Source organism: Stegodyphus dumicola, chromosome X2, assembly GCF_044657685.1.
Source record: "Stegodyphus dumicola isolate Sdum_Otavi_A_Nest chromosome X2, ASM4465768v1".
Lineage (NCBI taxonomy): Eukaryota > Metazoa > Arthropoda > Arachnida > Araneae > Eresidae > Stegodyphus > Stegodyphus dumicola.
Genome location: NC_140781.1, coordinates 121,020,985 through 121,047,976, shown reverse-complemented (window position 1 = coordinate 121,047,976; position 26,992 = coordinate 121,020,985). Strand labels below are relative to the sequence as shown.

General features: G+C 33.8%; 1 protein-coding gene across 1 annotated transcript in view; it reads left to right on the top strand.

Annotated features, from left to right (window-relative positions):
- Ykt6 (YKT6 v-SNARE homolog) overlaps positions 1-26,992 on the top strand; it is a 41,012-nt gene that overhangs the window by 7,549 nt on the left and 6,471 nt on the right. The window contains exons 2-5 of the mRNA XM_085809256.1: positions 7,145-7,313; positions 15,599-15,681; positions 17,457-17,557; positions 26,247-26,302. Of these exons, the coding sequence (XP_085665382.1) occupies positions 7,183-7,313; positions 15,599-15,681; positions 17,457-17,557; positions 26,247-26,302 (371 nt within the window). The 5' untranslated portion in view covers positions 7,145-7,182. The remainder of the gene's footprint in view (positions 1-7,144; positions 7,314-15,598; positions 15,682-17,456; positions 17,558-26,246; positions 26,303-26,992) is intronic.

Here is a 26,992-nt window from a genome sequence, read left to right as displayed (position 1 = left end):
GAAGCCCTTAGTGATCTTTCCTCCTTTCCTTTTCATCTCTTCTGTCTACTATTTTCATTTCTTCTCCCCTTGTGGTTTCCCTTTTCGGAGGTTTGGCTTCAAGTGAGATTCTGTCACATTCCTTTGTTTAGAGTTTCTTACGGAGAGATAACCACTTATGTATTTGTCATGCGTTGTGACCTGTAAGGCTGGAAAGGAGGGTACTGGTAGTTGAGGGGCGAGGTACTGGCGCCAACACACTGATTTTACCTCTGCTTCGGATTGAAACGGGAGGCACTTAGTTGTCCCTGCTAGAGTCAATCGGCTAGGGGATAAGCTTTCGTGAGAGCTGACTGTGGGGTCTTCAGATTTCTTATAGATCAGGTTGACCCTAGCACAGACTTCTGCATCCCCTTGTTGGACTACGTGATGGGTGGGGCGGGTTTCAATCACTTCTCTCTTCAGTATGGCTAATTCTAAAATATATTTAATTAAAGACTTTGAAGTCAGTCCCATCGCTCAAAGCATTAGTTCTAAAAAGTCTGCTAAAAAGTATGTACAGGTGCAAATGCAAATAATCTTAACAATAGTCTCTGTTTCCTTGTTCCTCTCTGTTTCCTAGCAGCTCGCTAGAAGGTCTCTAGTCCTTCTAGCGAGCTGCAAAAGATGTCTCCTTTTCTGATAAATAAATACATCTATTCTTGTATTGGTGCGCCCTGAAATATAAAGCATCTCCGGTCTGGAGACTTTCTTATTGACACAATTTCAGCAACCCAGTGTTCTTCCTTACTTCAAGTAACCAAACTTGGACAAGCGAATGTCCCTGTAACAGCACATAAGACATTGAATTATTGTCATGGTGTAATCTCGGAAGTCGACCTTCTATGTGTTGCTGAAGAAGAGATCGCATCCTAGCTGTCTGAACAAAATGTCTGTGGTGCTAAGTGGATCAAGATGCCTAAGGAAAGTCATTTGATTGATACAAAACACGTGATCCTTACCTTCAACTCACCTGATCTGCCTAAGAATATTAAGGCCGGATCCCTAAATTGTCCTGTAAGACCTTATATTCCAAACCCTATGTGATGTTTCCAATGCCAACACTTCGGCACATAGGTTCGACCAAATACATCTTATGCCAATGCTCTTAAAAAATCTCGTACAGTAGCCACCCAAATTTCAATTGGTACACAGACTCTACCAAATAAAACCCAACCGATTACAAACAACAAGAAAAAAGAAAACCCAACTCACTTAGGTAAAAAAAAAAAAAAAAAAGAAGAAGAAGAAGAAACAGTAATTCAAAGTAAACCCAAAAATGCCAAGTAATTAATAAAAATAGAAGTTCCAGCAATAGTTCTCTTGATGGGATGATTTCTGAATCTGTGGATTCAGATAGTATGGAAGTAGAAGAGGGTGTGGAAGTTCCCAGGCAATCTACTTCCATGAAAAACTGAAAAGCAGCACAGAAAGAACAAACCTATCATAAAGGCCACCCGCCTCTCGTAGAACTGCCGCGGTTTCCGTCGAAATTTGCTCAACATCAAAGCTATAATCAATGCTTATCATCCTGTGTGTTTAGCAATACAGGAAACGAATCTGAAAGATGTCTTGTTGTGGACATATAGAGAACAATAAGCAAAACTTTGGAGCTTTTTCTTTCGTCAGGAAGGGTAACCTTACAGGTGAGCATGCCAGTGGGAGGTGTAGGCCCCCTCACTTCAACTGGACTATCCATCAAATGCACTTTCTTTGAGAACATTCTTTCAAGTTGTCTGTACTGAAGCAAATTTTTATATTGTTTTTTTCAGTTGTTTCTTTGTATTTGCCTCCAAATGAGCACATTGATCAGTAAGATTTAAGTGGTTTTATGGAGCTGCTGCCTTTATCATAATAGATTTTAATGGTCGTAGTCCGCTCTGGGGAAGCAAAGACACAAATTCCTGAGGAAGACAAATTGAGTAGATGATTGAAGATCATAGCCTTTGTCTCCTGAATAATGGGCAGGGTACTTACTTCCATGAGCCTTCAAGGACATTCTATGCTCTTGACCTTGCCATCTCTTTTGCCATTTTGCACTTTTAGTGTGGGACATGAAATTTACAACAGTGATCATTATCCTATTTTTGTATCTCTTGCACAAAGAGGAGTGAACCTCATGTCGAGATCCCCTCGGTTCATACTTGATAAGGCAGACTGGGAACTCTTCTCTTCCACTGCAGAGCTTACAGAGAACATGGTAGAAGATGTGCATATCGATGACACAGTTGAAGCAGTTACTAATACTGTTATTCAGGCAGCTATGCTCTCCATCCCTAGAAGAAAAGGAAAAATGCTAAAGTATTTGAAACCATGGTGGAATCGTGACTGCCATGAAGCAGTTAAAAAGCAGAAAAAAAGCATAGGGAATTTTTATCTGATACCCTAATTTGCGAAACCTTATAGCATTTAACAGAGCCAAAGCAAGTGGACGAAAAGTAGGAAGGCAGAGCCAGAGGGATTCCTGGATTTCATATGTGTCATCAATAACATCCTCTGTGCCTAGTAAGCAAGTTTGGAAAAGAGTTAAAAAAGCATGGGAAATATATAAAGACCTGTCACTTTCCTTTTTGGAAAAAGATGGTTGAGTGATTAGCTCCATAGAAGAAATTGCTAATTCTGTTGGTGAGACATTTGCTGCCATTTCTTCCAGCAGAAATTATTCACCTGCATTTCTTTCTATTAAGCAGTGCTGTGAGATAAATCCCATCGCTTTCAACTCTTCCAACTTTGAGCCATATAATAGAGATTTTACTATGCTAGAGTTAGAGAGAGCTTTAATGCAGACTCGTAGGTCTTGTCCGGGTCTTGATGGCGTGTATTACGAAATGCTGAAGCATCTTTCCTGTAAGTGACTGACTGCCCTTCTCACTCTTTACAATAGGGTGTGGAAGGAGCGAACTTTTCCTAGTGCATGGGTTAGAGCTGTTGTGATTCCCATTGCTAAGCCAGAGAAAGACCCGAGGAATCCCTCAAACTATCGGGCAATTGCCCTTAGTAGTTGCGTATTCAAACTGTTTGAAGAAATAGTAAACAGCCGCATGGTCTGTTTCTTGGAGAATAATAATATAATTTTGCCTTATCAAAGTGGTTTTCGAAAGGGAAGAACAACAATGGATAACATGCTCCTTTTGGAGACATCTATTCTTTAAAGCTTTTGTAAGAAGAAATCACCTTGTCTCAATTTTCTTTGATATAGAGAAAGTTTATGATAAAGCATGGAGATACATTATATTTCGTGATTTTCATGATAGTATCTTGCGTGGCAACCAACCATCTTTCAAGACATTTTTTTGAAGCTAGAACTTTTCAAGTAAGGATTGGCTCTGTTTTGTCAGAAGATTTCAAACAGGAAGAGGGTGTGCCTCAAGACAGTGTGCTTAGTGTAACCCTGTTCAGCCTAAAAATAAATTCTTTATTAGAACAACTTCCTCCCACCATTTCAGGATCTTTATATGTTGATGATCTACAAATTAGCCGTTGAGGTGCAGATATGAGACTTGTAGAGAGGCAGCTCCAGATCGCTTTGAACAGGATCCAGGAATAGGCAAACAGACAAGGGTTAACGTTTTCGAAACAGAAGACTGTGGGTGCACTTTTGTAGAAAGCGAGGTCTCTATCCTGAGCCTGAATTATATCTCAATGGGTCAATGATTCCAGTTGCATCTGAAGTAAAATTTTTATGGGTGATTTGTTAGACCAAAAATAGACTTTCTTTTCTCATGTCTTAAAACTGAGAAAGAAGTGCACAAAAATTTTAAATATTCTAAAAGTCCTGGCGAACACCTCCTGGGGTGCATAGTGTTACTGTATGCTTCGCATTACAGAGCTCTTGTTTGCTCTAGACTGGACTACGGCTCAGTTGTTTACGGATTCGCTTGGTCTTCAGTGTTGTTAAAACTAGATCCTGTTCATCATCAAGCTCTGCAGATTTGTTCTGGTGCTTTCAGGACATCTCCTGTCCAGAGTCTTTATTTTGACTGTTACGAACCGTCACACTGTTTGAGGTGTGAGGGATTGTCTCTTTTACAGTATTTTAATATATTGTCTCAACCTGATCATCCTTATAAACTGTGTTTATTTGATAATAGCTGTGACCTTTTATTTTAAGCACATCCATCCTGTGTGCCTTCTTTTTTCTGTCAGAGTTTGTCTTCTGATTGAAGAATTCTCCCTGTCTGATATGTCCCCACAAGTAGTGCAGCATTTTGAAATCCCACCCTGGGAAAATGCACAAATCCAGCTTCTTGATATTTTCCACAGTTACGTCAAAACAACCACTACTTAGATCATCTACAGACAAATTTTTGCTGAGCACAGGCATTAGTCACAGCAATTATCTTTCTATATAAAACGGATGGATCTAAACCAACTTGTCATGTTGGGATGTCATTTATAATTGGTGACCACATGGAGGGCAGATGCTTACACAATGCTTCCTTGGTCTTAACCTCCGAACTGACTGCCATATATTATGTGCTTTTGTACATCTCAGTGCTACTCCATAGAAAATTCATTATATATACAGACCCTTACAATGCACTGAAAGCTTTAGAATCTTTCCAGCACCTAGAATCCTGTGATAGTGGATGTACTCAAGTTGAATATTAAATTAACAAGTCGTGGATATGAAATTCTGTACTGCTGGGTTCCCGGACATACAGGAATAAAGAGTAATGAGCTGGCAGACATTGCAGCGAAATCTGCTGTTGAATTGTCCGGTCGCCTCATCTTTGAAGCCATCGCTTTGAGAGATATCAGTCGTGCTATCAAACAAAGGATCTTAAAAAGGTGGCAGCGACTTTGCGACCTCCAATCTTGTAACAAGTTAAGAACAGTGAAGCCTAAAATAGAGCTTTGGGATTGTACTAGAAATCATAAGGAGGAAGGTCTTTTGATTCTGCTTAAAATAGGTTATACTAAGGTGACACATAACTATCTACTAAAAGCTGAGAATGAACCTGTTTGTCCAAATTGTAATGTTTGCCAGTCCATCACATTTTAATTGAGCGTCAATTTTTTAATAATCTTCATCAGAAGAATTTTAATGGCTGTGATCTGCCTCTGGACCATTTAATCGGAAGAAAGGTCAATATCAATTTCTTTCAGTATCTTTAAGAAACAGATCTCTGTTATTTAATTTAATTTTATGTCGAGATTTTAGAATTTTAATGCTATATATTTTAATGAATCGGATGTGTTTGTGTTATGATTTTAAATCCATACTGCATATATCATTATCTGAATCTTAATCTGCATTCATCCCACCATTTCATTATCTTACTACTTTTCTCGATTTTATAAGTGTGCTGTTGTTTTTAAATCTTTTCCTCTATCTAACATATGTACAATAAATCCTGTGTTTGATGCATATGGCCTTTAGAGCGTTGCGCCATAAATCTATTACCACCACCTGTTTTACAGTAAATCTTTCTTTAATCTAGTGTGTGGTCACCAGTGACATAAATGCAAACTTAACAACTTGATGACCAAATTGTTGATCAAGTATTGCAGAACTGCATGGTATTTGTTACTGAAAGTACACTTTTCAGATCCTGGAGGTTTATGGTCCATAATTGCAATGGAGGGTCAAGGGAGGCATTTTGCACAATTCAGTTCGCTCGCATAAGGCTCACACATGTTCAGTTAGTGAGTCTGGTGAGAGAGCTCTCCAGTCCTGTTTCGAAGTGTTTTGGTACCTTTGGTGCTGAAAGCAGTTGAGCAATTGTCATCCATTAAGAAATTATCTGGGCAAACAGTACTCCTAAGTAACCATATGTAGGGTTCCAAGACATCCTTATATGTGGGATGTTACAGAATCTCCATCAGACATGTGTGGCCATTTTTGATGATTCCATGAAATCACTTCTATGGAGATAGGATCTTTCATGAGTAAGGGAAGGCATGTTACTGGCTCTTTTCAAATCAGAACATAGCTAGAACTGCTGTTCAGGCTGTACCTGTATTTGTCAGTAAACAGTTCATGGTTCCATTCCTCTTGGCTCCATTAAGCATGTTAATGACACCACCTTAAATAGTCTCCTTTGGAAGGTGGAACAAGTAAGACACAAACTGTTGGTTTTTTATCATAAAGTCTGATCTTGTGAAGCCTTTGTGCAGCAGTAGAATGGCTGATTTGAGTTCCTGTATCAACTTAAAGGACTAAAATGAAATTGCTTATAGTTGCTTTACTGTTTATTTGAGCCATCAATGACAGTACTTATGGTAGTATTATCCTGTGAACCATTGGTGGAAATTTTGGTAAAGGTTGCCAGTCGCCAATCATTACTGTGAAATTATAAAGGACATGGTCATCCGTAATTGGCAGTAAATTGCTCCACTTGGCTGGTCAACGTGATAATACCCAAGTACCAAAATGATCTTTAGTTACAATTTTTGCTCTTGACTCAGTTTACCAGGCTGCCTCAAACCGATTCACTGCTTAAAAAGGTGGTTCTAGATTCTTGATATGAATTCCAATATGCTTACATTGTACAATGGATTCTTAGTCACCGAGTTCACATATTTTAAACACTAACTTATGTGCAAAAGTGCAATTTTGCATTCAGTTGCAGGTAATCAATGTAAATAAAAACACCATAAGACATTCTTTGGAAATTTTAATCAGTGAGAATATTTTTTTAGATTATTCTTTTATTTTGATGATAAGCACATATTTTTTCATGCCAGTTATGGTAACATGATATTGCTTTAATTCTTAAAATTTTTAAGCAAAAGGTAAGAAAATATAAGTTAATAGCATGCTAAAATTGGCAGCTTTCCAGCTAGAAAAGTGTTTCAACTTCATTGTTTCTTTCTTTCTGTTTTCTCATGTAATGTTTCCTTATGATTGAATGATTTTTTTAGGTTTGGGGATTTTTTTTTCGTGGAGGGTAAAAAATATGGAATTATAAGTAAAGTATTTAATTATATGATAATTTCGTTGACGAATTGATCTCTGTTTTGGATACAGTTTCCAGTTTTAATAATTTTAAATTTAGGAACTGTATTCAAAAGAGAAATTGTAATAGCTCATTTAAAAGTAAATCTCTGTTATTTACAATTATTAGTAGTTTTTATATGTCTATTATGTTGTTTTTATGTTTATATATATTTGTTTATTTAGGTTTCTTTGAAAGAGTTTTGGTGCTTATTTATGTGACAATGGTGAAATTATACCATTTGGCAATTTTGTATAAGCATCCAAACAAAGCTGTCGCTTTATGCTCAACAAGTGATTTAACAACATTTGGCTTTTTTCCAAAGGAACAGGCAAGTAATTGTTCTTTCAATGTGTTTTGTTTTTAGTTGCCAGTTTGTAATGTAAGTTCCTTATGAGCTGTAGGTTTTATATACCACAGTCTGTGGTTGATATTTTAGAACTCGTATCCTCATTTTCATTGATTAAAATTTATCACTATGGATTAATTTATAATTATGATCAATAGCTATCCTTTACATCATATTATTATGTTTTTCTTTATCAGTGAAGACAAGCTCTGCAATATTTTCATTATATCAATTGCTCTACAGTACAATTGCCACAAAAAACTGAAGTATTAAACATTCAGCTAAAACTGTGGCTTAAGAGTAAGTTTGAGAAAGTGAATGCTACCTTTTGCCAATAGATGGTGCTGGCTGTTGCACTGGATTTCCTGATATCAGAATTGTGGGTTGCTACCTTTTTTTAACCAAGGTCAAAATGGAACTTTTTGCCAAAGAGAGTAGAAGCTAATAACTTAGGTAACCATAGCAGCACTTCATTAGGATTTAAGTAACATGATGCTTTAAGCTAAGAACACCATCTGGAATACTGAAGAGTAAAAAAGTACTTCTGTAGGGGGTCAAAGTAGAAAGAAAATACATTCAGTGATCCTCTTAGAAAATATTACCATTCACTTCTGCAGTATTAAGTGCTGTAATGAATTAATATTTTCTGTTCATTCATTGCCTTCTATAGATTTAATAACTTTCAACTGCAATATACAAAGACTCTGATTTGCTTTTTCATAGAATTATAAACTCTAGGATACTACAGTTATTAATAATTAAAGCTTATCTTTTTAGGGGCTAATGGACTCAAAATGGCATTTTGTTTCGAATTGTTATAAATGGCTGTATCACTTTACAAATTGTTGCCACCAAGTATCATCGCCCTGTATTATATTATATTTAAAGAAATTAAATAACGAAGAATCTGCATCAATGTATGTATGTTTCTTGCATTGTGAAAAAACGATACCTCGAGCTATCAAACTTAAAATAATGTAGTCCTTTACCTGAATCTTGAATTTCAAATTTATTTTGTTATCTGTTTCATATTTTTTAATTAAAAAATTTTTTGATTAAGAAACTCAAACAAAACATGTATGATTTTAAAGCAAGCAGTGACAACACACTCTATAAAATAAAATAATTTAACTCTAGCATGTATGACTGTCTATTGGAAATTCTAAAGATATACTGTTTTTAAATATTTTTAGTCGAAAGAGGCATTAACCCAAATGCTCTCAAAACGTGTATGTATGTGTAAATAACAACAACAACAATAATAATAATAATAATAATAAAAAGAAGGAAAAGACCCTTTGGGCATAATATAAAAGCTGAACTCTGATTTTTTTTAAATTGTTATTGCTCTCAAAACGTGTATGTATGTGTAAATAACAACAACAACAATAATAATAATAATAATAATAATAATAAAAAGAAGGAAAAGACCCTTTGGGCATAATATAAAAGCTGAACTCTGATTTTTTTTAAATTGTTATTTTTAATTAATTTTTTTTTTTGGTCCCTCACAATACAAGTGTTGCATTAGTAATATTTTAATCTTGTGTTATTTAGGAATTTTGATTTGATCTATTTAGCATCAGACATTATAAAATTTATGCCACATGAAAAAGTGATTAGAGCAGTAAAATAAAAATATAGTTCGGTCATATTATAGTCAAACTTCTTGTATGATAACTTAAAATGACCACCTGTGAAAATTATGAGTCTTTCTGTAAACTAAAACACTGTTATTGAACATCATTTCTTTTGAGCAGTTGTCTTGATTGGAAACCAAGGATAGGTTTTATTCTGTAAATTTCTTCAATTTAAATGAAAAATCAGAGATTGAAGATGATATATATATATATATATATATATATATATATATATGTCATATCTGACCAGTGGCATAGCTAGAGCATTTGCTGCCCGGGCCGGACCCTGAGTTTGTCCACCTGGGCAAGTCTTTGAATTTGTCATGCCTCTTAATGTAAGCAAATAACTGTAAAGAATGTAGAAAAAAGAAAAAAAGGACTACCTTTATTTGTGAAGAAAAATTTTAATTTCATCATTTTAAAATGGGTGCTGATAGTACATAATTATTTTATAAATGCAAAATTAAATGTTGTAGTTCAAAAATGATTTTTATTAAAAAAAAACTCTTATTGCAACTGGAAACACTTACAGCAATTGTGAAAAAGGTTCTCTGTGATATTACATTATTTGGAATTTTGTTCTGAAAAAATATATTTTAGAATGAATAGCATAATGTCAACAGGACCACATTTCCACATTCTTGTTTTGTTTTCTTTAGAAATAATAACGGAAATAAAACTTTGAAACACTTTGCCAGTGTCAGCACTTACCCAGTAAATCTGTGTGTTTTTTTTAAATTCCCTGCAGCGCAGGTTGCCAACACTGCTGATGGCACTTTTTTGAATTTTAGTGAACATGGCCAGCTGGTTCACATCCTAATGATTGTTTTAAACTGCTTGTTTTTCATGAATACGATTTACTGCAGTAAGTTTTTTTTCCCCTAACTAAGATTTTTTTTGCAGTAAGAAGGGCAAGTTCCTACAAAATGAATAAGAGGGCCATATGTTTGCACCACGCTGGTTTAGGGCATCAAGGAAAGGGAGCACCATAAAAAGATGCTTAGGAACTCAGGAAAGGACCAATATGCTTTGTTTAGGAGCATCTTTATAAAAAATTTAAAATTATCTTTGCATCATCAAAATGAAAAATTGAAATAAATAAGGGAAGCATTGGCTGAAGAGACTGTGAATAATACCTCTGTGCTACTGGAACTGTACAACTAAAGCTGGAATTCTGGTTTCTCTGTGATTTGGAAAACAGCAATTATTGTACCTATACATAAAAAGAATACACCACTTGAAAATTTGAACAGCTATTGCCCTATCTTGTTTATGAGTGTTTTATTTAAGGTCATGTAAAGAATGATCACATCTCGTCTAAACTGGTATCTTGAAAATAATAACTTTTTGATTGCTACAGAAGGCTGGATTTAGAAAACTTCAATTGACAAACCAACAAGTTACTTTTCTAAGCCACTGTATTAACCACTTGCGCTACGACTAAACTTCACAGTTGCAGTGCCGTGTGCTACAATATGACAAGCGGTAAAGTGTCTCATTTACGCCGCTCCGTGTCTGCGAGTGCAATCCAGAGCTGTAACTCGAGAAATAAACTGTTTGAAATTAATCAATTTCTTGCCTTATTTAATAACTTCGGACGAATGGTAATATATTTCACAGAGAAAACCTTTTTAATTAACAGCGAACTTATTTATTTAGCATTCTAAACACTACAAAAAGAATAACATTCCGTGAGTTATCAAGCTCAAAGCAATATATGAAAAACATAACTGTTGCCCCAAAAAATCTGTATTGTAATGAGCATATTAAATTATTGTGTATTAACTGAGTTCTTGCACGTTCCTAAGCATAAACAATCTCGTTGTTAGACGACAGGTGCACCACGTTATTTTCATTTTTGCGATAAATGCCTATCAACGTGGTGTTCACGTCGCTCGCAGTTTGAGACAAAAGCATCTCGACGTGTGTGGCACGTCTTTTTAGTGCAAGTGGTTAAGAAGGAAGGCCCTTGACTAAAGATGCTCTGTCCTGGCTGTGTTTGTATACTTTGAGGCTGCTTTTGATAGTTCTTGGCGACTGAGATATATAGAAAAACTGCAGATCTGGGTGTGTGCAACAATATGCTTTCTTGGATTAGGAATTTTCTTTCCCAGCTCTTTTGTGTCACTTGCTTTGGTAATTCCATGTCTAGCTTTAAACAAAACGAAACTGGTTTCCCCAGGGTCCTGTGATTAGCCTTACTTTGTTCGATGTCTTTATTGACCCTAATATCGATGACCAGGTACCCAGGTAACTTTTTGTGAGTGTTATCGTAATTTTTATCATTTCTAAAAAGTTGCATAGCATTGGCTATGCCACTTTCAATCCTCGTTATTTTCATGAATCTGAACTAGATATATGATTGTAACCTTTTCTGGGAAAAATTATTGTTGAGTTTTTTTGTATTAAACTTTCTTATACCATTGCTCAATATCCAGGTACTCATTATTGTCTCTCGTTCACATGTAAAAAGTATCTGATTATTATTATGTCAAATATAATAAAACATTATTATTATTAATTATCGCCTATTATTTATTATTATTATCTTGACAAATATAATTATAGAAAATATGCTTCAGCACATATTGTTATTGTTTATTACTAATATCTTGACAAATATAATTAGAGAAAAAAATTACGTTTCAATGCATGCTTTGTATAAGCATATTGAGATTGAATCCTCATCACAAATTGGATTTCCACAAGGTTTGCATGATTTTCTCATTTTTCTCCAAAAGCTTCTTGGGAGCAAAAAAACACATTTGGCAAATTCCAACAACTTGCTTTCTTCCAATGGAATCACGTGTCTGAAAAGAAAAGTTCCATTTAAATAGAAGGGGGTGATAAAAAGATAGCTGTTTTCACTTTATGCTTTAGAAATTCGATATGAGTACTGCGGTAAACGGTCATTGAATGTACGGGGAGCATTTGCTTATTAACGCTAGAGTTAATGATCTCCTTGATATACTGGCTTCTGACAGGCTTTCCGATATGGCTCTTTATGCGGATGATCTCGCTATTTGATGCTACACATCGAAAAAAGACCAGTTCAAGCTAAATGGCATCCTGAATTTGACTCTTGAAAGGCTAGATTGCTGGGGTGTATGCAAAATAGTATGACCATAAATTTAAGAAAGACTACTTGCCAGTTCTTTACTTTAAATAGGCAACCTTTCACCCATTGCCTTGTTTATAGGGGTACTGTTGTGCAATATAATGATGTTTCAACTTATTTGGGTTGTACCTTTGATAGCAAATTGAAATAGACCAAGCACACTCTGATCATGTTGTGTCAAGGGCAAGAAGAGGCTCTCTATTCTTAAAAGGTTGGCTGGGGTTAAATGGGGATATGGTAGGACTACCCTGAATACTGCTTACAAGTTATATATCCAGCCGACTCTGAATTATTGGAATGAAGTTTTGATCTCTGCCTGGGATAACGTCTTGAATCTCCTTGATATTTCCCCAAACCAGGTGCTATGCATCATGATGGGCTAAACCTACTTATGTGCTTGCTATGCAATTTATGACCAGTGGTCAGTGGCTAATTTAGTTCAGAAGAATGAAACTATTCTTTTCAGTTAACTAATTAGACTCTTAAGTAATCCTTTTTGGTGTGAATACAACAATTGCAGAGATTGTAATCTAAAGACTTAGGGCTTCATCCAATGCATTCATGAGAACACCCTTTATGAGGCTTTTAATGATGTGCCCTATGAACTACAATTTTTTGTGATTCTTTTGGAATACATTTCACTTGATGTCAGTTGCAGTTGGCTCTGAATGTGAGAAAATGTGATCTTAGTCATATTGCCCTTGGTGCTATTGTCTTAGAAACTATTAGCACTCATTTTCTTCTGACGAGAGACTTCACAACTGCACTAATGGGTCTCTTCTGGATTTTGCTCAGGGTCCTGTTGCTGTTGTTTTCAGTGACCTTTCTTTCATTTTACCTACATGTTGGCTCATTTACAGCTTATTGAAGCTATCCATATAGCCCTGAAACAACTTGATGTTCTTCTTTCCCCCTCTTGGGAAGGGTGTAATTTTTTTAAGATTCTATCTCTGCTCTCCAGGCTTTAAAAAGCAACCAGGAGAATGGGGGTTCCCATATACAGAGTTGCAGGGTGCTTCTGAAAGGAATTCAGGGAAAACTTGCTTTCGTGTGGGTACAATTACATTGTAGTCTGTATGGAAATGAGTTGACAGACCTTTTGGCATAAAAGGGAACAGATATTCTTCAGAGGTTTTATATAGATCTTCTGCTCCACTCTGCTAAATTAGATATGAAGAGAATTTTCAAGTGGCGTTTTCGTGATTTTCCCCGTGTACAAATATTAGTACAAGCCAGTTGCTTTAGAAAGTACTCCATGAAGGCATCTCTCCATTTATGCAGGTATCCCTTATGTGCTTTGCTGTAATTAAACAAACAAATCAAACCAACCATGGTAACAGATGCCAAATTAAAAAAAAAAAAAAATCTGCGTGACGTATAACGTATCAAATTATACTATCAGCTTAAATTTTAAGGTTCTCCCGTCTTCTTTGCATGCCTTCATGGTGTGTCGGTCTGCATGCTGAATGCATATTCTAGAGGTCCACGGCTCGATTCCTGGAGAAGGTGTTGCTAATTTTTCATTACTCCTGCTTCCAATTAACCTAACGTCTCTACAGTGGCACCTGAACTAAAAAGGGTGGCGGATGATGATTCTCTACACCCAGGATTTGGCAATTAGGTCCCCTAAAACCCCTTTAAAAGGAGGAGTATATAAGGCATTTCTCCCGCCTTCTTGGCAAGCCTTTGTGGTGTTGTTGTCTGCATGCTGGGTGCGTATTCCAGAGGTCTGCGGTTCAATTCCCGGCAAAGGTGTTGCTAATTTTTCATGATCCTGCTTCCAATTAACCTAATGTCTCTACAAAATTAAGATCTTGATCTCTTGTAATGGTTCTAACGCTGGCAGAGCTTGACTTTTAAAAATAAATGTAACGTAATGCATCCGTATCTGACAGGATCTTTGGAAGTGTAAGTGAAAATCCTCGGCTGCAAAATATTCAGGGAATTTTATGATTTATGCTTTGAGATTTTCATTATTTTTCAGTTAAGCCAACCTTTCCATGATGAAATAACTTACTATGTAATACACGAAATAATATTGCAATATTCAACAACAAGCATCATATTTTAAGAATTTCTGAAGAGGCAATGTTTACTTGAACTAATCTGTTATAGAATACAGCGCGTTATCCCTAATAATTTGAAGACTGTTTTAATTATGCTTAATATCAGCGTGTGTTTTAGTTATGCTTAATATCAGTGTATTTAGTGAAGTGCTGACCTAATATATAATGATATTATTTAGAAAATACAATTTGAATGCATTCTTTTTTTTTTTTTTTTTTTTAATTCAGAAGAATTTTGAAGATGTTATTCTGTGTAGCAGCAGACATTTTTAGTACTTCACTGCATTTTTTATGTTATAATATACCGCTAAATTTGCTTACATTGAAAGAATAGGCAGATATTTTCGAACAAACTGCCTTAATACGGGACTGCCTTAATATGAAACTGCAATAAAATGTTAAATATTTTCAGTTTTAGTGCTAGTTTCCTGAAGAAGTAGAATTTTAGGGAATTTGACTGTGTGTAACTAGCAAGAAAGGATACTTCTTTGTTATAGCGGCCCCTGAGATTGAATCACCAGTGAACTGAGATATCTTGCCAAAACCTGCTTGTGTGTTTCTTTTATACTTCACCACGTGATCATATATTAGCACTGGCTGCGTTTTCCTATACTTTGCTATATAATCATGTATTAGCGCCGTGTTGCATCTTGTTCTTGCCACATGCTCTTATATTATTAATTTTTGACGAGGTTTTTGAATTTGAATTGCTTTTTTAAAAACATATTTATTGCCTTTTTTTGTGTGTGTGAATATGAGGTTAGCAATCTTTAATTTATCAAGTAATGAGGTGAATGCCATGTTTTTTCGAGAAAGAGTTCTCTTACCTGTCAAACAAGTATGCCAAAATGGCCACATGAAATTTGATGTTATGGATGAAACCATAACATCAAGTTATGTTGGTTACCATCAAGTTATCAGGTTATGGAGGTGCAGTGTCAAAAATTGCAAAAAGAATGCCGCGTTTTGGAAATTGGTTTAGTGATTCCAGAATATCATTCCTCAGTGCTATTAGATTTATGTATTCTTGGGCAGAAATGTTGACATCGAAGAAATGGTGTAACAAACAGCTTAATCTGTGTGAAACTGCTGCAATTGAGTGGAACAATTACATGTGATAATAATAAGGCTAAGGATTCTTAAAAATATTCTTAGGAAACAACATGTGAGTATTATTATTATATATTGCATTTATTTTTATATTTGTGCTTCATGAGCTTGGTGAAATTATAGCTGAAACCTTGGAGCAAATCTAAAATTGCCAAATATGGTCAAGGCCCACTGTAACAAAAAAGTACCCAAGAAAGTTATTTCTCTTAAATTTCCTGAGAAAGAAATTTCCCCATGTGCTTATTTTAATTTCTGGATTAAGAGTGCGTATGGTATTTTATTCTTGTTAACTGCCTATTCTTTGTTAAATTTAGAGCTAAGAATATATAGTCATTCATTTTCAATTTCTGTTTCAGTATTCAAGAGTTCATGAACTTTACTAGTCAGATCTTAGTTGAGCGATGCCAGCCAGCTACTCGGACATCTGTGAAGGAACAAATTAAGTGGCATTTTTTACTTCAATTTTTATGCATGAATTTGCATTTCAAAAGCTTCCTACAAAATTCAAAAGTTTTTAAGTTAAAAGTTTTTTTGAAAAAAAAAATCATTGAATTATTTTAATAAAATCAAAAAAGCTGTGACAGTATTTTTTCCTAAATATTAAAGAAAATATTTGTTCAAGATTAAAAAGAAATTTATACTTGTAATTTTGAAGAAAAACTCTCAGATTATAGGCTTATTGATCATTATTCAATATTATTATAGTATTTCTGTATGCTTTTGAGATTTTCATAGGATTAGGACACACACAGATGGCAGATGATGTATAAATGTTGGTGTTAGATGTTTGATATAACAGTCTATTAACTTATTTATTTGCAGTTTTTATAAATTGAGCAGAACTGCAGAGTTGACTTTCCATTTTAAGATATTTTTATAGCAGTATCCATCTGTCTGACTATTCATCAGTATGTCTTTTGTAAAAGTCTTTGCAAATGATTATTGGAGGAGTTAAAGGAACAGGAATCAACACAATATTCATAAATTTGCTGGACAGGTTTCAAAGGTTTATATATAGAACCCACTTCTTCTGCAGAAGTGCAAATGATGAAAGAGAAGCAAAACGATAAGATGAGGCAATAAGAATGGGAAGAAGTCTCTGCAAATGGTTTGGACTTAAGGTCCAGGTCTCTTTACTAGGAAGAACGGCTATTTCTCATGTGATTCAAGTAATACTTTGTCTATACAGAAAGTGAATTCCCATAAAGTATTTTAAAAGCAGATTCTTATTTAAAAAAAAAAAAAAAAAAAAAAAAATTGAAGTTGGGGGGGGGAAGAAAACTGCAAAGAACTTATTATTTAGTAGGCTTCTTTATTTATCCCCCTTTAGTGACTAGCCATGCATAACCTAGTGCTGACTACTGGTATTTAACTTGGATTCAAATCCAAGTGAATATGCTAGCTGCATGGTTAGTTTTCATTAAAGTTGGTTTAAGTGTGTAACATGGATGCAAGCCATTTTCCTTAGAAAGTCTTCCATGAAGGCATCCCTATCCTTAGGCAGATAGCCATGGTAAGCTTTGCCATGTACAAATAACGTAACTTAGTCTTCGTATACCACTTTATGCAAGTACTTTTTTATTGATTTTGTGTAGGAAGTCTTTCAAAATCATCTCTTGCAAGATACACTGTCCTTGAATGCTTTTCTGTTTCATCAATATTCTCTATCTTAGTATACTGCTTTGAATTCATAGGTTTCTATTTTGAAAATTTTCCAGTTAAAAAAACTTATTACTGCTTTTATTGCCTTTTTATCTTCCAAATATTAAGCCCATTTAATTTTTTTGATACATAAACAATCTGTCTTTAGTATGTTTTAATTTTTGTGGTCAAAAAGCAGAACTAAGTGTTTGTAAATAGCTGGATTTTTTTGGATGATTTTACAAATTATTCATCAAGTCTAAGAACTGTTAGAAAACTTTCATATTTAGAACAACTTATAGTAGCTTCTAAAGTCAGTATTTGCTAAATATAATGAAATTTAATTTTTATATTTTGCTAAGTAATAGCAGGCTATTAAGAATTTAATCATTGCACTTACTTTGGGCCATTTTACATATGTCCTTCACTTGCTTTGGATTTGGTATAGTTTGGACCACCCTGTATATGCTCATAATTCCTTAAAGATATTTTATGCAGATTAAGGTGCTTTTTGGAAAAATTCAACCACAAAAAATTATTCCTAGTAGTAATTTAATATTTTTCTTCCAATAGGCTACATGTGTCATGTTTATGTAAGAGCTGACAGATTATCTGCTGCTTTAATATCAGATCATGAATACCCACATCGTGTAGCACATACACTTCTAAATAAGGTAAGTAAAAAGTATATATATATGCCACAATTTTAAACAAATCCTGTGATACATGTAACAGAGATTTACTGCTTTATTTTCCTCTTATTATTTTAATCATCTCTTAAATTTGTTTGCATGTTTGTTTAAAAATTTATAATATTTGTTAATACTATCATTCAGCTACTTTAGCCAAACATACCAATTAATCCATTGACTTGAATTGTGATAGGCATCTTCCCAACAGAACATGAGAGATTTTCGAGGGTATATGAGCAGCTTTGAGAGGTCCTGTAAAATTTCAAGGAAAATGGGGAGAAGATTTTTTTGGGGTCTGATTCTCATTTTTAGTCATTCTTTTGTCATTCTGCTATTTTTTTCAGCTGTATGATTCAACATACAGCCATTCAGTTGATTCATTCAGAGATCTTTTTGGAGGCAGTATGGATGACTCTGCTTTTCTCTAGAGGGGCTGGCCAACATATGTCTCAAATGTAATCATATGTTCCTCGGCTGAGAGATGCACTTTGTTTATCTTTAGAATGGGAAGTTTGCTGCTTATAGGCTTAATGAGTATTTTATGACCCCTTGAGATAATCTCTTCTCATTAAAGCCAATATGGTTTTCAAACTCATGTATTTAGCTGTAATACAGAATGTGTAGCAATCATATTAAAAAGATAAAACACATGCAGACATTTCCTGGAAGATAATGATGCATGAAACTGTTAATGCTGTGTTGAAAGAGGATTAAATTTCTCATTTGCTAAGGCAGTAGCAGATCCCCTTGTTGATGTAGAAACCACTTTCATTCATTTACTCTGAAAGGAGCTGTCAGGTTGGACAATAGTTTTGTAGGTTTTTGGTTATCTTGATAGGCAGTAACTGAAGATATACAGACTGAACGATATGTTGTGAAAGTTGAATTGAAGGTATGCATGTTTTAACAAATAAAGGTGTCTTTTTTTTTTTTTTTAATTGAGAAGAAATTCCCATAGCGAAATTCATCCGCTGTAGTTTTTACAGAGAAACTCTAGTTCCTAAGAAATGTCTATGAAGATACTTCTATCAGAAACTGTTTAATAGCCTCTTTCATAAAGTCTTTTAGTAGTAGTTTTTTTCTGGTTGTATAATTTTGAAACGATATGTAGACTGCATTATATGCATTTATATTGCTAAATGAAGATATAGTTTAGAACTGAAAAACAAAGTTATTTGCAGCTTACAAAAATAGACATGTTTACAAAAAAATGTAACAGCAGCATGCATTTGAGTGAATATGTGTCTCGGATAATTTTAAATAATTTCATAATAATTAACTTCAAAACAGACTACAATGATTTGTAAGATGAAACTTTAGGCAGCATTTTCTCTAAGGCTATAAAAAGAAAGGAATTTATAAAGCATGGCAAACTTTGAGAGAGAACGTTGCTTTTAGTGATAAAAATCTCTTCCCCCCCTGGTCTCTCTTTCTTTTTTTTTTTTTTTTTTTGTTTCAGCTATGGAAATTTAGCCATTAATTTTTATTCAGAAGTTGATGGAAAAGCGTATATTTTATTTCATTCAAAAGATTCATTTCAGAACACAAAAATTAAAAGTGTTTTTATACAGCTGAGAAAAAATTAGAACATTGATCCTCTTGTAATTCACTAGGAAATAATCATATAAATAGAGATTTCTCCTAAATAATTTTAACCTAAAAGCTCTTCTTTTTGAGTATGTAGAATCAACTGTATTTTCTTCTCCTGGATTGGTTTAAATTCAAATAAATGCAGATTGCAGTATTCTTGATAAACTGAGAAAGCATTTTAAGTAAAACAATACACTTTAAACTTCAGATGTTTTGCTCACTTAGAAACACATAACATGAAAAAAAAAGTTCACTGCTAAATTGATGTAACTAAGAAGTTGAAAATATGCAATTTACCCATCATATTACTTAAGCTGCTGTAGGATTTTAACAGGTCAAAACATTCTACTAAACCAAAACATTCTACACAGAAACATTGTTTATTTTACATTACAAATATTTTATATTCCTGATGCCATCCTGTCGAATCATTAGTATTATTTTGCTTTCATCACCACATGTTTATCAACACATGATAACTTGAGGATGCCTACATTTTTTTTTATATATTAGTAATTGAACAGCATAAGGTATGTTAACCTTTTATGTTGACATTATGCATGGCGATGATTACAGATTTAAGAAGAAATGTTGAAATGTGATGATTTAAGAAGAAATGCTCTGAGAAATATTGACGAAGAAAAATTTAACAAATAATTCTTTCCATATGCTAAAAACAGATATTGTTAATGATACTCATAGATCAAAAGATTACATTTAGTGCTTTTTGAATTAAGAATAACTGATTTGTTATTCACATAAACCTAGAACTGACGCACCGGGCTCGTATGGCCGAAACGGGCGGCAGAATTTAGGAAAGGCAAAATTTTTGGAGTTTAGAGAAGCACTGAGCAGTAACATTAAGGCATGACAAAATTTTTAGAATTTGGGAAAAGCACTGGGACCCAAAATTTAAGGGCAGAAAAAATTTAGAAATTAGGGAGGTGCTTGGTAGCAGAATTTAGGACCTCTAGAGACTGCTTCAGGCAGTAAAATATCTAGCGCCGGTCCTTTATAAGCCTTAAGTATATGTGCGAATTTATTTATTCAGGACTCAGATAAGCCTAAGGAATGTGAAAAAAATAGACTTATGTATAATAAATAACTAAATTAATACAATTCAGGCTTAACTGCTACAATGCACAATAGAAGGAAAAAATTTAGCAGAACTTGTCTTTTGTCGCCAATCTCATGATACCTAGCCAATAATGTATAGTGGATGATATTAAGCTAGGCTAAAATTATACTTTACTGATTTCAAGGAATTTCAGTTAACATAGCAGATTGCCCTGTTCCTTAACTTTCTGATTTGATCCCGCTTATTTATTACATCAATTTTATGAAAATTAAAGTTTAAGCTTTCTTTTATGTTGAAAAGAGTTTCTAATTCTGGAGCTGGAAAAGGATTTACAAAGCAAAAAGCATGTTTCAGTGTCCATTAAAGAAAAAGTGGAATTGCTACAAAAAAGGGGTAAATGTATATGAGGAGTATGGCACTGGAAAGTCAAACTGCATATGACATAAAAAATGGAAAAAGGAATTTTTTGATTTTGGAACTAATGACAGCAGTCATAGGAGCTAGAATAGGAAAGTATCTGAGAGAGGTTTTTAAGGATCTTATTGATAAGTTTGTGTATTTCACTGATTCCTTAAGGTAACCCACCTCGTTCAAAAGGCCGATTTCGACTGAAAAACTCATTTTTTAAAAATTTAATATTTTTTAAAGCCATATTCTTAGCTATCGAAAACAGTATTTCTGTTCTTGATATGTTGATTAGAAGTGGAGATATACCCGTTTTTCCGAGATACAACAGACCGGAAGTAACTGTCTGCCACACCGGAAGTTAAAGTTTAAAGGACAAATTAAATTTGCAATTTCCACTTTTTTCTGTGTTATATATAAATTAAATAACTTTAAGCCTTTCGATATGTTTGGAGAATCTGGCAAAGTATTTTCATTATATATTTTCTGTTTTACGTTTGGCAACAACGTTTCAAACTTATTGTTTTGTTTACATTGAGATTTAGGTATTTCAGTTTTTGTGTACAAATTTCCTGCGATAATTTATCAGCTAAAGATTCATTTTTCTACACTTTTTTTATTCTGTTTAATAATCGAAAGTTCGAAAATGCCAAAATTTATGTGTAGTCATTCAAAAAAGCGAAAATTTTACAGCGACTAATACACTAAATATGTGACTGCTGATGCTGGTAATCACAATGAAACTGAAACATATGTCTATGAAATTATCTGGAACATTTATTGCAAATAAAAAAAGTGTTTTTGATGAATTAAAAGGCAATCATAATGTTGAGGTTTCTATTCTTTTAAATGTTATACTCTCACTTTGTCACATATAATGCAGGAGCATTTTTAGTGAATATTTGTGAATGTAATGTCATGTAACAATCTGAAAACTTTAAACATGATTTTTGATTAGTTGTTTTTTTCGCGATTTCTGTTCACGGCAACCATGGTAATTCTAAACGTTAATTATAGAATCACTTGAAATTTTGCACACACGTTTTATACATTATTATGCATAATGTAGACTAGCAGTTAAAAAATTAATCCCATAGAATTTAAGTTACATTATTTTTTCTTCAATAGCGTGTGTATTTAAAAAAAAAATTTAGTGTTTACTGACATATTTGACCATATTTTGCTAGTGAATCAATATTTTCAAATTATTCTGGTTCAATACATGTTTCTAAGTAGTATGTATAAAATAAAGTCAAAACTAGATTTTTATCAACAATATTTTTTTGTCAGTGATGGTTGATATTTTTATTAATTTTGATATAAAATTTTCAGTTTTTTGCATACATTTCTCAAAATAATGATTTTTTTATCGCTTTTGCAGTTATTACACATAAGTTTGAGTACAATTCATTAAAAAATCACTTAAATTCAAAAATATAACAAACATTTTAAAAAACGCCCTACGAACGAGGTTGGCTACCTTAATTGTCTTAGTTTGGATAAAGGGTTCTATGAAACAATGGAAACAGATTGTCAGTAATAGAGTGGTTGAAGTGCAGGAAAAATCAGATCCCCAGGTCTTGGAATCATTGCAGTGGAAGGGTCCTGCTGATTTAGTTAGTAGGGATGTGCCAGCTCAATGTTTGTTGGAAGGTGATCGTTGGTGGTGTGGTTCATATTGGCTAAAAAGAAAAGATAGTTTTTTTCCTAAGCATCCACTGAAGGATATCCCACTGGAAGTAGTAGAAACTGAGAGAAAGGGAAGCATTGTGCATACTACTGTGATTAAGAATTTTGTGATTGATGAACTGCTTCATAAATATTCTTGGACGAAACTTTTACGAGTTATAGCCTGGTGTCTCAGATTTATAGCCAGTTTGAAACGGTCATCAATAACAAGGACAAAAATCAAATTTTCTCCAGACTAGAGAGCTAGCCGTAGCACATTTTTGGGTAATAAATTCTGTACAAATGCGAGAATTCAGTGAAGAAATTGATCATTTGAAAAAAAGAAAACTAGTGAGTCCTCGCAGTTAACTCAATATGTTGAATCCATTCTTAGACGATGAGGGTATTTTAAGAGTGGGAGGATGACTAAGAAATGCTAGTATCGCACAGAATGTAAAATATCCAGTAATTCTGCCTAAATCACACTATATTACAGAACTGATAATACGATATTATCACGATAAGTATCGTCACGGAGGAGCACAAATGCTCCTTTCAGAAATCAAGCAGAGATACTTGATTATTAATGTATGAGCAGCTATTCACAAGATCACTCGTAAATGTGTAACATGCTGTTGAGTGAGCTGTCATATCAAGCAATGGGCGATCTTCCAGTATCCAGAGTGAATCCCGCAAGAGCTTTTTCGAAATGTGGTGTGGATTTTTCGGATCCTTTCCAAGTTGAACCGAAGAAAGGGTGCGGTGTTCGGACAGTGAAGATCTATGTTTGTGTTTTTGTATGCTTTAGTACTAAGGCATTGCATTTAGAACAAGTTGGAGACATGACGACAGATTCCTTCATAGTAGCTCTAAAATGATTTCATTGCTAGACGTGGAATACCAGAGGAAATGTATAGTGATTGCAGCACTAATTTTATAGGTGCCAACAGACAACTGAAATCATATTGTACTGACCAAAAAAAGGTAGCTAGATACTTAATAGAGGAAGAAATTAAGTGGAATTTCAATCCGCCGTCTGCGCCACACTTTGGTAGAGTGTGGGAAGCCGCGGTAAAGGCTGTGAAATATCGTATGAGAAGAGCAATTGGTTCTCAAGTTCTAACTTATGAAGAATTTGCTACTTATCTAGCAGAAGTCGAGGCATGTCTGATGACCATTAGTAGTGATTTCAAGTGATCCAGATGATTTTTCCGTGATTACACCGAGTCATTTTTAATAGGAACATCATTAAGGGCTATTCCGGAACCAAATTTGTGCGGCGAGACACTAACACTTCGCAACCGTTGGAAACTAGTTCAGCAAATGTTGCAGTTCTTCTGGAGGAAATGGTCTAAGGACTATTTGACTCAACTGCAAGTTTGCACAAAATGGCATCATGCTTCAGGAAATATTAAAGTAAACGACCAAGTAATCATTAAGGAAGATAACACACCTTGGAAACTGGGAGGTATCACCGAAATTTACCCAGGTAAGGATTATAGAGTTCGTGTTGTAAAAGTAAAAACTGCTGATGGTGAATTCAAGAGACTCATTCACAAACTGTGTGCGTTACGAATAGACAGTTAAGTATCGCAAAAAAAAAAAAAAAAAAAAAAAAAAAAAAATTACTTGATATTCATTTGAATTCTTTAAGTTTTAATGTTATTGTCTTATTACTTATTTATGTTATTAATTTTGTGTAATTCATTGTTTACATTTATATGTTGTTTTAGGCTTAGTATTTCTCATTTATAAGCAAGAACTATTTAATCTAGAAATTATATGTTTACTAAGAATAATGTTAAGTAATAATTTCATGTAAAAGGTAGTTTGATGTCCTGAAAGGTCATCTGTAGGAAGTATGTTGAGATCTCTCATAGATCCCATAGATCTCCCATAGAGGGCATTGTAGCATCCCTCAACTGTGTGAGAAAAGTTTCGATTTGAGCCCGAGTTGGCGTGGGTTTTGAGAATGTAGTGAAGACCTGTGTAACACATATTTCCTGTATAATTGTACTATGTAATATAATGTAATTAAATGTGTTTATTTAAAATGTGAAGCAATTTTGAAGGAGTATACTTCACACACTTTTTCCATAGGAAATTAACTTAGTGGAATGTGATTTTGTCATACGTACTATGGCTTAGGGCATTTGGCAAGAGTTTACTATAAAGGAAATTATAAAAAGAATTATAAAAGACAGTATAACTTGTTACAGGAATTTGAGTAATAAATTACCAACTCAAGCCAAATTAGTTGCAGCTATCCATACTAATGAAAAATACAAAGGTCTTGTATATGAGTATTATATGATGGGTGGCAGAACAAAAAATCTAACTATTTTGGAAATTAATCATAGATTGCAAAAATGGATTGAACCGTAGAATTCTGAAAATGTTAGAATTAAAATAAAAATGAAATAGAGGATAGCAAAAACAAAAAGACATCACTTGCCGTTTGAAATATTGCAGCTAGTGTTGCCAGAATTTTATCAATGTTTTGACTATATATCTTCCATCTATTGAGTAAAATTTTAAACATCAAGCTATTTTACCATGCATAGTAATGTGTGTATTCCCAAGATATCTGATTCAGTTAATCTGCAAATTATTTTTTTCCCGCCAAAAAAGTAATTGAAAGTTATGAGTACAAAAGGTATGCTTCTTCACATTTTCAATGAATTACTGACAAAATATCAGTGCTGCTTCTTTTGAAAGATTTTGATGTTTGACCATATTGTTGGTTAGACCTTGTTAATCAAAGACAGAATATCCTGCCTATAAATTTTATTTTATGGTATTAAAGTGTTAGCAGACTTTTAATTTTTTAATGAGTCCATAATGCAAACTGTAATAAATTGCTTATGAGGTAAATTTTATGCTCAGATGTCAGTGTATGCTGATCATCCCCCAGTTTGGAGAAATGTTCTGATTTTTAAAAATTTCATTACAGGGCTATTTATTGTGAATTGTTCTTTTATTATTACTCCTTTGGTTTTCCCTAGCTTTTCATATAAAATGCATTGACTGTGATGTATTGGTTTTGGAAAAAGTTTGAGCAGTGCACAGAAAAATGTTCAGTGAGAGCACTGTGCATTTTTCTGATATTGGTCATTGTTCTTCATAAAGAATGAAAAAAAAAATTATAGAGAACCTTTATAGGTCATAATTTTTCTTCACTGATACTAACCATCATGCAAGGATTAATAGCCAATTTATAATGAACATATTCTGGTTTATTATCATTGGAGACTGACAGTGGCTGAATGGATAAGACCCTGAAATGCTCTCTGTTCAAACCAAGTTTGAATTCTTGCAAACAGGCTGACTGCATGTGTGTTTTTTGTGTGATTGTTTCCTCTGCATAACATAAATACAAGATGGTTTCCTTTAGAAAGTCTTTCTCAAAGGTGTTCCTTTGCATAGGTAGATAGAATTCTTGTGCTACATCAATTTGTTATCATTGGTCAATATTGGATTATTTCTCTTGGTATATCTGATTATCACACTGAAAATGCATGTCATTCATTATATTGCTGAAACAGTGCTTTTCTATTTTTGGGGCATGTGGAATCTTAGTTTATTCTCTAAATTTGTGTAATGTATTGTATGAAAATTTTATTCCTTCCGTACTCTGATTTTTTTTTATTCATGAAAATGAAGTGCTTTATTTTTTCTTACTGTTTGATATAGAAAGTTATATATGCTTGTATGCCATTTAAACTGGCTCTGCTTAAAATTGATTTATATAAATGATAGCAACAGGTAATTCAAATGGTTAAAAATTTACAAAAGAGTGAACTTTCTTCCCTATGTATGATGTATGTTTTGTTTTGAGTGCTGTTGTATAATTTGTTTCAATCTGAAAGTTATAATTTTGTATAGAGTTTTTTAGATATAAAATGTAAAATTTCTGCTTAATTTTTAAAGATTCTAGAACAGTTTACTTCAAAAGTACCTCCTTCTGCATGGGCTGGAGATCCAAAGTGAGTAGTACCATGTGAAAATGTTATTCTTATAAGCATCTGCATATGCTAGTGTTCATATTTTAAAATCAAAATACAAATGTGCTGACAATATTTTAGTTTTCTTAATTGACTATGAAATACAGTAAATTTTGTGTATATGTGTATTCTTGTTACCATTTAATTTGTCACATGTTAGAATTTCATTCATACACAGTCATTCATCAGCATAGACTGCTGACTGGCATCAGCTCTGGCCAGAAAGTATCATAAAGTCTAAAGGATTTCCTTCAATAAAAGAAAGAAAAAAAAAAAAAAAAAAAAGGCCATAGAAATCATACCATCTGCAAAGAGAAATGGGCTATGGAGGATTAACAGGTATGGAAGAAGTCAAAGAATTTGTCAAAAAATGACAAATGAAGAATTGAATGATCCTATATCACCAGCTGACAGTGAAAGCAGTGATAATGAAGGTGATAAATCGCCTTTAACTTATCAAAAGTTAAATGCATTGTTTAAAAAGGCACAGGAATTGGGATTTTGCAGTGCAGATCAAGCCAAGTGTAAGAATAAAGGGACACATTTTGAGAGGTATTAAAATACTCTGTGTTGCTTTCCATGAAACTTGCATCAGTTGCATCAATGCTTGTCCCAAGCAAATAATTGTATAACATGCTTTAAAGCAATAATAAACAACCCTTCAAAAGCAGT